A 13,792-nucleotide genomic window follows, 5' to 3' on the forward strand; every position below is an offset into this window, starting at 1 on the left:
CTCATGACGTACACAGCCATATTGATATGAGACAAGAAGTACAAAAAGGATTATTCACTAAAATGCAGTCTAGGGGTGGTCAGATTCTGGATAATTGTTGCCTTCTTATGTATCTCATTTTCTGTATGTTGTAATGAACGTATGTTGCTTTTTAGATTAGAAATTTACTTTTAAAAAATTCCCTTGCACAGCGATCAAAACATGAAGGGGTTTATTTCCCCCAAACAGCTGAAGAGTTTGGATGGTGCCTGGGGACATGAAGATCTTGCACCCACTACTCAGACTCCAGTGTAGAATACACAGTGTTCTTTTTCCCCCTGGAAATGCCCAAGTCTGTGGCATCTGACAGGCACACCTTGATTTTCTCAAACAGGACAATACTGCAATGCTGGGAGTACTTCTGAGTATAAAGAACAATCGAAACAATTGGTATTATTAGGAATATATGGACTAGACTAGACTTTCCCATCAGGGGTCACCTCTGATGGTTTTAAGATCAACGATCTGTCAACTGAGATGTAGAATGAAACAGAATTTGTTTCCTAGAACAGCCTGTGCTCTCCCCTTCAAAAAAATCCAGCTCAGGAAACATTCAGTAAGTGCCTTCAATGTGTCCGAGACTGTGTTCGACTCCCAGAAACAAAGAACCGAGAAACAGCCTCTGCTTTCAAGGAGCAAGTGATTTCTTAGTGAGGACAGAAAGTAAACCAATAATTTGGGTTCACTGTGGTGAAGGCTGTGTTGGGCGGGTCAAGCATAGGTCAAGGTGGAGACGTGAGGGGTGCTCACCCAACCTGTGGGTCACTGAAGGCTCCTGACCTAAGTGCCTCATAAGCTGGACAGAAGGATTGCAGAGGATTTAGAGGAAACTGGGGGAGCTGGGGGAGGTGGAAGTTTCAGGAAGAGGAGATGTCATGTGCAAAGACACAGAGGCACGGAACCACTAGCAGGGTGGCACTTAAAGCAGAGAAAGTTCCGGAACATGGATCATGGCAGCCCTCGTGGGAGGGATTCAAAACTTGGAATTTAGCATGTCCACGCTGGGCAACCATCCTGAGTCCTTCTTGCCATCAACACTACAGATGTGACTTTCTAAAAAGTTAGACTCCCCTTAGAAGACTGTATTTGGCATTCTCTTATAACACATGCGTTCTCAGATACAAAAAAATCCTCCTCTTCTAAATCTATTTTCAACTCTGATTCATCAGGTAAGAGAATGGAATTAAATTTAAAATTAAGCATATGCTTGATGATGTCATCAGAAAACGTACTCTACAAAAAACCCAAAAGAATATTTGAACGCAGAAAACTCCATTCCTTTCTCTCTTCGACAAGAAGATTCCTTCCAGCAGAGCTGGATCCGCATTTGGCTGCATAACAGATTTCACAGGAGCCCGATGGGATCACTCACCACAGATTGACTAAGAAAGGATGCTCCAGCCCCTGCATGATCTGGAGTTCCCGGAAGACGTTCCGGACTTCATCCCTCTCGATGCACTTCTGCTTGTTCATGTATTTCATCGCGTACATTTTCTTAGTGTCTCGCTTCTGCACGATGCATACCTGAGTGACAGCCAAAGGGGACAACATTCAGCCCAACATGAAAAAAAAAAGTCAGCCCCTCACTGCATTTCTACTCCGGGGTTCAAGTCTCTGTTCTGGAAACTTGCTGGCGGAGCAGCTCTGGCTATGCCACAACCTCTCTGCATCTGTAAAATGGAGGAGTTGGACCAGATTCACCTGTTATCGAGAATTATTATAAGTATTGAGTAGGTATTGAGTGCTGGACAAGGAGCTGCAGATACAGGAGATGGAAGAAGCAGCCCTGCTCTCGAGGAGCTCACAGCCCAGGAGGAAAATGGACAAATGCACCAACATCTACGACCCTGAGATACACAGTGTGGGTGCTCCCCGTGGCCCCTGGCCTCCACACTTCAGTGCACACCTGCTGTCCGCCAGCCCCGCACTTCTTTGCCTCTTGCTGTCAGCAGAGCCCACTTTGCCACCCATGCAACAGACGGGCAGTGCCAGAGAGTTAAGGCCCCAGGAGCATCCCCATGCTGGGAGTTGGGGCATCTACACCCCAGGCCCTTGCCCATCCAGTGGGGTAAGTCTGAGGCTCCCAGAGCTCCCAGGTTTGAGAGTTTACCCCCGGGAGTAACTGGCTGATGGCACACCCTTTCCTGGCAGTCTTCTGCCTTTCCTTCCCTGACTCACTTCCCAATCCAACCCCCTATGCTTTCTTCACTTCTCCCGTGCCCTGTACTCAAATCCTGGCCTCGGAGCCTGTGCCCAGGGAAACCCACACTAAGGCCCGTGGGCACTGGGGGAGCAAAGGCGAAGTGGAAACAGCAGTGCTGACAGCTCCCTGTACTGAGAGCTTCACTGCAGACCAGTCACTGAGCAAACAGTCTCCTTGATTCTCTCACTTAATCCACACAAGAACCCTAGGAATAAAGCCTTGAGGAAGCTGTAGCCCCCAGTGCACTAATTAACTCGCCCAGAGTTCAGCAAGTCCCTGAGTGGCAGGGCGGAGAGTCAAACCCACGACGGTCTGACTTTTGAGTGACTCCCCTACTGGGGGCAGCCGGGGGCAGGACGGGAGGACTGACTGTCAGAAAAGGCTCTCTGGAGGAATTAATGCCGGAGGGTGAGCCCGAAAGGATGCAAAGATGACAAGAGCAAAGGAAGAGCCTTCCAGGGAAAGAGAACACTACAAAGGAGGGCACGGAACCCCAGGACACACAGCAGGGAGCGTGGTATGGCTGGAAAAACCGAGCAGGGCGAGCGCGTGCTGTGTGGCATGAACAGTTAACCAGGACTGCATGATCCTGTCTTCCCAACAGCCCGATGAGGTACTGTGTTGGTTTCCTCCGGCTGGCACAACAAAGTACCAGGAACTGGGTGGCTTTAAACAACAGAAACTTATTGTCTCACGGTTCTGGGGGCCAGAAGCCCAAATCAAGGTGCCAGCAGGGCCGTGTTCCCTCTGAGGGCTCCAGGGGAGGCTCCTTCCCGCCTCTTCTAGTTTCTGGCGTCTGCCATCGACCCCAGGCCTTCCTGGGCTTGTGGCTACAGCACTTCAACCTCTGCCTCTGGCGTCACACGGCCTTCTCCCCTCGGTGTCTCTGTGTCCAAATCTCCACCTTCTTCTAAGAACACCAGTCATATTGGATCGGAGGCCCACCCTAATCCAGTGTGGCCTCATCTTAACCAATAACATCTACAAAGACGCTATTTCCAAATAAGGTCACATTCGGAGGTTCCAGGAGAGCATGAATTTGGGGGCCACTACTCAACCCGGTCCAGGTAGCTACTAGTTTGTCGTCTCTTGACAGATAAAGGAAGAGAGGCACAGAAAGGCTGCAGACCCTCCTCATGTCTCGGGACTCAAACCCAGCTCTCCGCCTCCCCAGCCAGCACTTTTCCCCAACATGTTTCCTTCTGAGCACAGCGCACGTGGGAATGCCCTGCTAAGGAGCGGGGGTTTTCCCCGGGCGTGCCTTGTTGTTCTCCTGCTGGGAATCGGACTCCTTTCAGGTCCAACAGGCCGTGAATCTGTTTGAGGCAGACACCAGACGTTGGGGAAAAGCCTGAATTCCGCCTCCAGCTGTGCTTCTTGCTGCCTCTCTGAGCCTGTCTCAGCCTCTGCCTGAACTGCACCCCTGGGGCGAGACTAAAGGAGACCAAGGAAGTAGGAGTGCCCGCCCTATTAGGGGACAGTAACGTCACCTGAATCTTAATGTCTTAAACAGCACATTTCATGAAAACTCCAGAAGGAGGTTTTTCCAGGCAGTAAAATCAGTGGCATGAAGTTGAAGGCCCTCGGAACTTCCTTTTCCAGTGAACTTGAACATATAAAATGCCAGGAGGCAAAGGTGTGCTGTACAAAAGCAGCGTGGGGCCCTGGCTTTGCGGAATCCCAGCAGAGACCTCTGGAGCCCTGGGCCCAAGTCCCTCAGACCCATGTCTGCAGGCAGACATGCGGTGGGTGGATCATTCCACTAGTTAGGATTTCCCATCTCTCTCACTTCTCACTTGTCTTCCCAGAAGAGAATTTCAGCAGACACTGCCTCTGCCAGGGCTGGTAGCCCTGAAGTCCAGCCAGCTGCACCATCTCCAAAAGCTTAGGCTGGGATAAGATGGAGTCTGTGTAATGCCCTGGGTTCTGAGTTCCGGCAGATAAAGACCTCCCTGACTCTCAGCCATTACAACGAAAGGTGCTGAGAGATGGGGAGCGTGACATTCACCTCAGCTCAGAGACAGGTGAGGAATTGGAAGAGACTCTTCAACATTTAATTAGAACTCCAGCTTTCAAAGTAGAGCTAATGATTTGCATAGAGGTTGGAAGTCTGACTTCAGTGCAAGATAAGGCAGGGTGGTTGGGACAGGATGTTGGATAGAGCTTGCAGGTTTGGATTTACAAGTAAAGGAAGTGAGGTCAAGGGATGGGGTTTTGGCCAGCTCTACGCAGATGAAGGGGTGTGGCTGGGCCTTGATTCCCTCCTCAGTAAACTGAGGGCTTGGATCTATTTTCTAAGGCATCTTAGAAACACTCTATGTTTCTCAGGAACACAGAGCTAAAGGCTGGACCCGGGGTCAGGAGAGCTGGGCTCTGCTCCTGGCCCTCTTGTAGACCAGAAGTAGGGCCACGCATACAGCCCTGGTCCCTCTGGCCTTGCTTCCTTATTGGCCAAGCGAGTCCGGTAGCATTAGCTGAAGCAATCTGACCAGGAGATAGAGAGGCTAAAAGAAAAAAGAAAAAAAGACCTAAGACAAATCTAATGCACTGGGTTGAGACGCAGGTCTACCGGGAAGTCACAAAGATAAAGTTTGGGCTCTGGGGCACTCTGACCAGGGCTTATATTCCAGCTCTTCGCGGTGTGACCATGGCCAAGTCACCCACCCTCTCTGAGCCTCAGTCTACTAGGAGTAAAATGGCAGTGATGTGTTCTTCCTCCAAGGGCTGTTGTGAGGACACGGGAGGGAGTGTCTGCAAAGGGTGTGGTATGGTGCTGGCAGGTTGCACGTGCTGAAAGGAGGCGATTTTTCTTGACTTCTCATAGGATTATGCACATACAACACTCCTGAGACAGAGGGCTTGCAGCAAATGGCAGCTATGATGATTATTACTACTGTCATCTTAACTGTCAATGAGGATTCATCTGAAGGAAGAGCAGGGGTGCTGTGGGGGAGGTCTGCTTCCCAGGACACAGGGTCACAGACGTTTCTGCCCCCATGGCTGGAGCCAAGCAGGCCTGGGCAGCTCAGGACAGCGTGTCTATTGAACTTACCAGGTGGCTTGGCCTGAGCCCTCATGTTGCAGAACCAAGGAAGTGGGGACACTTGGGAGCAGCCCCCAGGCTTTCCATCAGTCAGGATGGCTGAGGCCCAGGGAATGGAATGGGAAGAACCAAAGAGGAGGAGAAGAGCAGGTGTAGTCACAGTTGAAAGGCTGCCCTCAAAAAGATATGTCCACATCCTGACCCCCAGAGCCTGGGAATGTGACCTTACTCGGATAAAGGGTCTTTGCAGATGTAATTAAGTTAAGGATCTCAAGATGAGATCATCCTGCATTAGGGTGGGCTCTAAATTCAACCAGTGTCTTTATAATAAGAGAAAAGAAGGGAGAGGACACACACAGGGGAGAGGTGGTGTGACCGTGGAGGCAGAGCTTGGAGAGATGATGTGTCTACCAGCCAAGGAACCCCAAGGATCGCCAGCAACCCCAGAAGCCAGGAGAGAGGCCTCCGAGAGATTCTCTCCTCGAGCCTCAGAACTGTGAGAGAATAAACTTCTCTTGTGTTAAGCCACCCAGTTTGTGGTTCTTCGTTATGGCAGCCACAGGAAACTCAACAGTCTGTAAATGTCCATCGCGGCCATCCACCTGTGGCTGACCAACTCGGCAAGCACCTCCATGATCCTTAGTCTCCCGCACTGTGAAATGAGTTTCAGGCCTGTCCCTCCCAAGTCTACAGTGGGGTTGCCATGGGAGCAAGTGGAAGGAGCCCAGCAGAGTGCGTGGCCCTCGCAGGTGCCCAGTAAATGTGGGCTGTTGGAGGGCTGGCCAGATTGATGCCTGGAATCCAACCCCGAGCCCTGGAGAATGAGGAGGCGCTGAGCACATTCAACTCCCAAAGCAGCGCCCGGCTTGAGTCTGTGCTGCCCAGGACCCCACGTTCCAGCCCGAGCCCATGGCTGTGCCCTCTCTGCATGAGTCCCTGTGATCAGAGCGACTTCTGGTGCTTAGAGTTTAACGCTTGCAATTTCAGAAACAGGAAAATTTCATGGTAATAGCTTCCTAACCAGCCAGTCCCACCTCTGCTCTGGTCTTTGCAGATGCCTTTTTGTCGAGTAGGAACTTCTGAAAAATGAAAGACTTGAAGCCCTTCCAGGGCTTTCTTTCACCTTCAGGAAATGTTCAAGGTCTGTATCTTGGTATTCAAAGCCCTCTGTGCCTACATCACTTCTGACACGTGTGTGTACACACACACATACAAACACACACCACACACACATCACAAATACCATACACACACACACACACCACACACACACACACCAAATACACATCACACACACAAAAACACCACAGCACACACACATATACACACACCACACCACACACATACAACACACATACATACACATATATCACACACATGCACACACCCCACATACACACACACACATACCACACATATCACACACATCACACACACACTGCACACACACACCACACACACACTACACACACACATATATGCAGGTCACAAACACCACACACATACATCACACACATCACACACACACAAATACACACATTACATACATATACACACATCACACACCACACACACACCCTTCATGTCAACTATCTCAAACTCTTTAGCATTTCTTTAAAGCGTTTCTCCACTGCCACTACCTTCTATCCTTCTTGCCTCCTCCTTCGCCCACCCCCACCCCCACCCCCTCACCTGTGAACTCTGACTCTGCCCACTCATCACTTTCTTTGGGAAGCTTCCCTTGGCCCTTGGAGGCTGCATTCAGAGCCCTTCCCAGTGGGCTCCCAGAGCCCCTATCTCTATGGTGCTGCATCACACACTGTATTATAAATCCCCGTTTACTGTCTGACCATCACCCAGGCACCATGAAGGCAGGGGCCACCCTGGCCTGGTTCCCTATGGTCCCCCGAGCTTTCCCGGGTTCACACGTGTGAACTTATCACCTTGGCCTGGACTCCGGGGACGACCATATTCCGTTCCCTCTGCTTAGAACACCATCCCGCAGGCCTTCCCCCGCCTCACTCCTCGCAGGCATCACCACTGACCCGAAGCCCTCCATGGCCCTGACCTCCAGGCCTGAGCTGGAGTCCACAAAGGAACTCCGGGACTGGGCCCGCCATGCCCTGTGTGGCCGCAGGTAGATAGGAGGTATTTACAGTGTAGGGCGAGGGCCTTCTGTCCCTCCCAGCTCTAAGTCCCATGGGAACCATGGGATTGAGGGAATCTGCTGGAACCAAAGCAGTATTTGGGCCTCATGAGCTCACATCAGGTGTTCTAGAGGGAAGTCAGCGTTCCTCACCAACAAGTCACTCTGCCCAGGTCCTGGGAACCTCCAAATTCAGAACAGAAGAGAGGGGTCTCAGGTGGCACCAATGCTCCTTAGCAGGGCGTGCCAAGCCCTTTACACAGGAAATCACGGTTAATGAGGTAGAAAATGAGCAATTTGGCCAAAGTCACCCAAGCTGCTGAAAGGCAGGCACCCAATTAACATTCCTCATTAGTCTAATTCAATTAGGAACTGATGTTATCATTGTTAATTACAACTTATGGGGACAAATAAATAAATGCTAGCTAGCGTGGATTTCAGGTGATTTACTGTAAGAAAGACATGTATCAAGCACACCATGCATCAGAAATTTGGGAGTAGACCCCAAGTCAGCAGAGAAGGGGGCCGACATGAATTGGGAACCTACAGCGCGCCAGCATCCCGTGGTCTCCAGCCAGACTCCACATTCAGAGCACTGACGGATGTCACTTCCACGGCGCACCCAGAGGTCTGGGAGGCGCCTGGGATTGTGTATTTTTTAAAGCTCCCGGTGGGGGGAGTCCGATGTGTAGGCCGGTTGAGAATCACTTTGCTGGACTCTTAGGAAAGTCCGTGTCTGGCTGCACCTTTACAGTGACCTTGATGGTCAGGATTCTAACCCCTACTTTCCAGCTCAGGCAAGCCAGGCTCTGGGGGACAGACGACCCCAGAATCAAAGAGGCCAGAGCTATGCTGGGAACCTAGAATTACGCAGGTGCAAAGGCTGGTGCTGCCCTTCCGTGGGCCTGGACTGCCTCCTCTTACCTGAATTCAACTTCCACAGGAGCCACCGAGGCCACCACATCTGGCTTTTCCCCACAGTCCCCAAAGAGCAAGCACAAGAAGCTCAAACTGCTTGGTACTTGACTCTAAAATATTTGTCGCAGTCAGCATATAAAAAGGGACAGCCCCATGGGGGGCATCCCTCGATCGGGGCACAGCCCACGGTGTGTCCAGCTAAGCGCTGAGCCAAGCTGACCTCTCCTCGGGATGCTGAGACACAGTGCGTCCACCCCACTGACCCTCCGTATGTGAGCATCTGTGGCGCTCACTGATGTTCACCTGAGACATTGCACAACAGACACTGTGGAGATGGTGGCGGGAGAGGAGGTGACAAAGGCGAGTGAGGAGCAGGTGTCAGATGCCTTGAATGACATGTTTAAAGGGTTGGTGTTGTGGGTTGAATTGTGATTCCCAGAATCTGCATGTTGAAGCCCTAACCCCCCGGACCTCAGAATGTGGCTATATCTGAAGACAGGGTCTTTAAAGAGATAATGAAGTTAAAATGGGGTCGTTAGGGTGGGCCCTTACCCAATCTGACTGGTGTCCTTATAAAAAGGGAAATTTGGAGAGAGATGTACACAGAGGAAAGACGTGAAGACACAGGGCGAAGACAGCCATCTATACCAAGGAGGGAGGCTGCAGAAGGAACTCCCCTGCCGACCCCCCGACCTCAGACCTCCAGCCTCCTGCACTGAGACAGTCTCTCCCGTTGTTGAAGCCCCTGTCTGTAGGATTTTGTCATGGCAGAGCTAGCAAACCAATGCTGTCGCTTTGTCCTGAGGGCACTGGGGGGATGAAGGATTTTAGAAGTAGATCCTAGGCATACAATTGTGAATAAATAATAAAGGAAAGAATAAACGAGCAACAGGGAAAATTCGGGTTTTGCAGAGGTGGGGTTCTTTCTGACAGTGGCAGGGAAGAGAGTTTGGAGGCAATTCCAAGACGTGATCGTGTGATTTATAAATAAGCTAATGTCACTGCTTACAAACACTGATCCCCTCTGGAGTTATAGGGGAGACCACAGTGTCAGCAAACACTGAAGGAAGTCACGGGGACAAGGGCCCCAGGACCAGGCCCTGTGCTTCTGACACCCTTAATGCCATAAAGTGTCTCTTAGGGAGAAGTGAGGCTGCAACCACTCGATAGACATAGAAAGACCTGGGGAGGCTCGACCCATGGATGCAATGAGATGTCATAATGGGAAGACGTCAGGAAATGCAGATGAGCAATGAAGTCTGTCCGATTGGTCAGTCACGGATCATTTGCTCCGGCCGATGCCTGAAAACCACTGGCGAGGAGCCTGCACTGCCTGTGATATTTAGCTCTTAATAAAGCGATCCCCGGGAGCCGGCAAATTCCTCCAAAGGATGCCTCAAGCCAAACACGACCTAATTAATAGGAAATGAATAAATATTTCATTAAAAAGAGATAGAGTCCATCCTTTATAAGAGATGTCTGCATGAGCAATAAAAGCTTTCAGCAGAAGCATCATGTTGAAGAATTCTAAAAAGGATTCCTACATAACAAAAACAGCTCACAGGCTCAGAGAAGTTAGGCAACTTGCCCAGAGTCACCAGCTTGAGCCAGAATTCAACCCGACCGTCAGACTTTGGAGCTGAAGCTCTCTAACCATTGTTCTGTAAACTGATTAACTCGTGCATTTTCCTAGAAAGAACACCCGTATCTTCCGGGTCCCCGCGTGTGCAGGCAGACACAGTGCTGGCTGGACATCTTCCGCACATCTGCTGCCACTGCCCCATTACTAACTCTGCGCCTGCTGCACGGCCCCTGCATCCACGGCCTCTCTCGTCTCTGATGCCCTTTCCCCCAGACCTTCACGTAGTCTGTCTCCTTCTTAGCAGTTAGGTCTTAGCTTAAACATCTCCTTCTCAAGGAGGCCTTCCCTGCCACCTTCTCCTCCAACCACAGCAGTGCTACCCCCCTGGGTGGTTGCACTATACATCTTCCGCAGAGCGATTATCATCTCTGAAATCATCGTGTTTGTTTATTGCTTGTGGGTTTGTCTCCCCGACTAAACCGTCAGCTCTGTGGCATCAGGGATCTTGCCCAGCTTGTTGGCCACACCATCACAAGTTCCCAGAATAACACTGGACAGAGCAGTTGCCATAAACATTTACTGTCTGACCCAAAATCCTGCTGTGTGTTCTACCATGCTACCATCATCCTGGAGGCCCAGCAACAGAAAAGATCAAAACAAATACCAAAAAACTAAATTTTTTAGGAAAAAATCCCTAAGTCAAATGCTTCTGAACATTCAAACTTATAAACATATATATAAAATCCAATCTCCACTTAATTCCAAAATGGATTTGTTGCAGTCGGGGCACTAAATTGGTTAGTCTGCTATTAATCAAATATTTCTTTCACACCATGAATTCACATGCAGATGTGGATTGAGACAGCTAATAATATGGTTCGGTATGGAAATGATCTTCATTGCATAATAAGGCAGTGTTGAGTCTGGAATTATCATTCGCGCAACTCTTGCTGAATTTTATCCAGAATCTTCCTTTGAGGGACATAAAGAGCTATTATCATATAACTCTGTGCCACTTTCTGCTGTTTTATGTGCAGACTGCCTCTGGTTAGTCCACGAATCTTAATTAACTCCCTGTTTATTTTGCTTCAACCCTGCCGCTCTTTAAGCAGAGGGCTCACTTGCCAATCCAAGAGAGACACTTCTGAAGCAAACTTCTTAAAAAGTTCTCTCAAAGGCATCCTCCTCCTTCCCTTGAAAATAATTCAGCCCTGTTGGCTTCAAAGTTAACTCAGAGCAGAACACTTCACCTTGGCCTCTCTTTGCTGGCTCCACCATCCAAAGGGTCAAGAGGAGTGTGTGGAGGGTGGAGAGTGAGGGCTGGAGGGGGAGGGGGGTAATTAGGGGGGCAAGCGTGAAAAATGAGTTTGCAGCAGGGACAACGGAGAAATTCACCTCAGGACCCTACCCCAGAGACACTCAGTATAAACTGTTCAGCTAAATCTCATTGGTTGATGGGTTAATTGTCAAGTTCCTCATTCATTTGTACAATATTCATTTATATAATATTCATTCATATATGTTATATGTATCATATATATGTGTGTGTCTCTACATATATAACTGTATATATACACACACACATACTGCGTGGTGGGTTTGTATATGTATATGCATATGTGTGTGTATGTATATACATATACGTGTGTGTGTGTATATATACTGCTTGGCAGGTATACATACATATGCATATATACATACATATATGTGTATGTGTCTATATACTATGTGTGGGGAATACATATGTATATGTAGCTATACATATATACTGTTTAATGGGTGTGTATAGATATATGTATATACACATACATATGTGTGTATATACTACTTAGTGGGTGTGTATATATATGTATATATGTATATATAATGCTTAGAGGGTGTATATGTATATACAAATACATGTGTGTATATATATGAATATGTACCTATATATATGTGTATATGTGTATATACATATACATGTGTATATATACTGTTTAATGAGTGTGTATATGTATGTATATGCATTATGCATATATGTGTATATATAGGTGTACATCTATGTGTGTGCGTGGGTGCTGGGGATACAACAGTGAACAATGAGGAAACACTGCTGCCCTCACAGAGCTTATGTTCTGGTGCATGAGACTAACAACCAAGAGGACAAGTGAATAAACACATAACGGAATCCCAGGGAGTGACGGGTGGTATGAAGCAAGGGGAATTAGAAGGGGTACGGGCTATGGGACACTTGGGGTGGGGTCGAGTGGGGTGGATATTCAGGCAAGGCCCCATGGAGGGGACATCTGAGCAGAGACCTGCTGGAATGAGTGAGCCCTGCAGAGACCTGGGGGTAGTGATCCAGGTGGAGGGGACAGCGAGTGCGAAAGTTCTGAGTTAGGAATACGTTCAGCGTGTTCGAGAGATGAGAGGAAGGCCTGGAGAGGAAAAAGCAGGAAGACGGAGGGGCAGAGAGGGGCGTCAGAAAAATCAGCAGAAGTCAGACTGTAGGGCCTTGTGAGCTGGCGTGAAGAGATCGGCTTTCACTCTGAATGAAAGGGGAGCTGCTGGACACGAGAAGTAGCGACCACACGATCTAATTCATGCTTTATTGCATCACTGGCTGCTGTGTAGACCAGGCCTCCTCTCTTCTTTCCCTCTCCCTCACCCCTTCACTGGGCAGCCTTTATCAAGCCTTCACCACGTGCCAAGCACAGAGCCAGGTGCTGATGGGACCGGGCAGACAAACACGACCAGTCCCCACCTCGCAGGAATCTCACAGTCTGATGGTGGAGGCAGACGAGGACCCTGAAGACCACCCCTCCCCAGATGTGCTGTGAGAGATGGGGAGGCGATCCTCAGAGAACCTGATGCGTCCCTCCAGGTGGCTACCCAAACCTTTCCAGAAGCTACCAGGTCACCCAGGAAAACCCCAGCCATGCTGGCTTCAAGAACACACGGAAGGCATTTGAAAAATGCCAACCACATGTCAGATCTGGTGCTGGGGCTGCACCGTCTCTGCCCCTTAATGTCACATTAAACTCTTAAGACCCCTCCGGGCATTCCTGTTTCTCAGAGGAGGAAACAGAGGTTTGTGGAAGCTATGTGACGGATCCAGGTGCACACGACCAGAAGCAGCAGGGCCAGAATCCGAGCCCAGGCTGCCCCATCTTGAAAGCCTGCGCTCTTTCTTCTATGCTCTGCTGCTTCCAACCCAAATGTCCAGTGTTGCTGGACACTGGTGGACACTCCTCCCGACCCCCATGGTTTCCTGCTGATACGCGTGTGGCTAAAGCTAGATTCAATCTAGCTTCTGCGTTTGGGAGGGACATGTGGAGACCAAACAGGCTGTGTGTGGTGATGGGGTCCTCTCTAGACTTCCGATTCATCACATGTAAGATGAGGATAATATTGCCCAGCACACTGGGCAGCTAGGGGAACAAGGATGATAACAGGTGTCCAGTTCCCAGGACAATGATTGTGAGTTTCTTGTTGGTCAGGACTCTCCAGGATGCACATGCTGGGAGCCCAACACGATCTCGTGTAAGCAAAACAGGAGGTCAGTTCCCGTAGCTGGTAAAACACGAACAGCTCACAGGACTGGAAGAACGCGAAGATGGTGGCACTGGTGGTGGCTGTCCCTGTCTCCTCTCATTCGCCTCCACACACCTCAGGCTGCTCACTGTGAACTCCTGCGACTCTCTGCTAGAGGGCTTTTCCCTGCCCTGAATGAGGCAAGCCAAAAGTACAGGAGAGGTCATGCTGCTTGGAGCAGCCCCCCGGCAATGATGAATGGGGAACTGTGCATAAAAACACTAGCTTCTCTAACCCTCGGCTACCCCCAAGGCATGCTCTGCACTGCCTCCTGGAGGTCCCCCGTGG

General features: G+C 49.7%; 1 protein-coding gene across 3 annotated transcripts in view; it reads right to left on the reverse strand.

Moving 5' to 3' along the window:
• The window catches only part of STK32B (serine/threonine kinase 32B), a 336,677-nt gene that overhangs the window by 228,667 nt on the left and 94,218 nt on the right, over positions 1-13,792 (reverse strand). For all 3 annotated transcript variants that reach the window (XM_058546713.1, XM_058546711.1, XM_058546712.1), the window contains one exon: positions 1,412-1,563. In XM_058546713.1, the coding sequence (XP_058402696.1) occupies positions 1,412-1,563 (152 nt within the window). The remainder of the gene's footprint in view (positions 1-1,411; positions 1,564-13,792) is intronic.

This window comes from Diceros bicornis, chromosome 8 (assembly GCF_020826845.1).
Source record: "Diceros bicornis minor isolate mBicDic1 chromosome 8, mDicBic1.mat.cur, whole genome shotgun sequence".
Taxonomy (NCBI): Eukaryota; Metazoa; Chordata; class Mammalia; order Perissodactyla; family Rhinocerotidae; genus Diceros; species Diceros bicornis.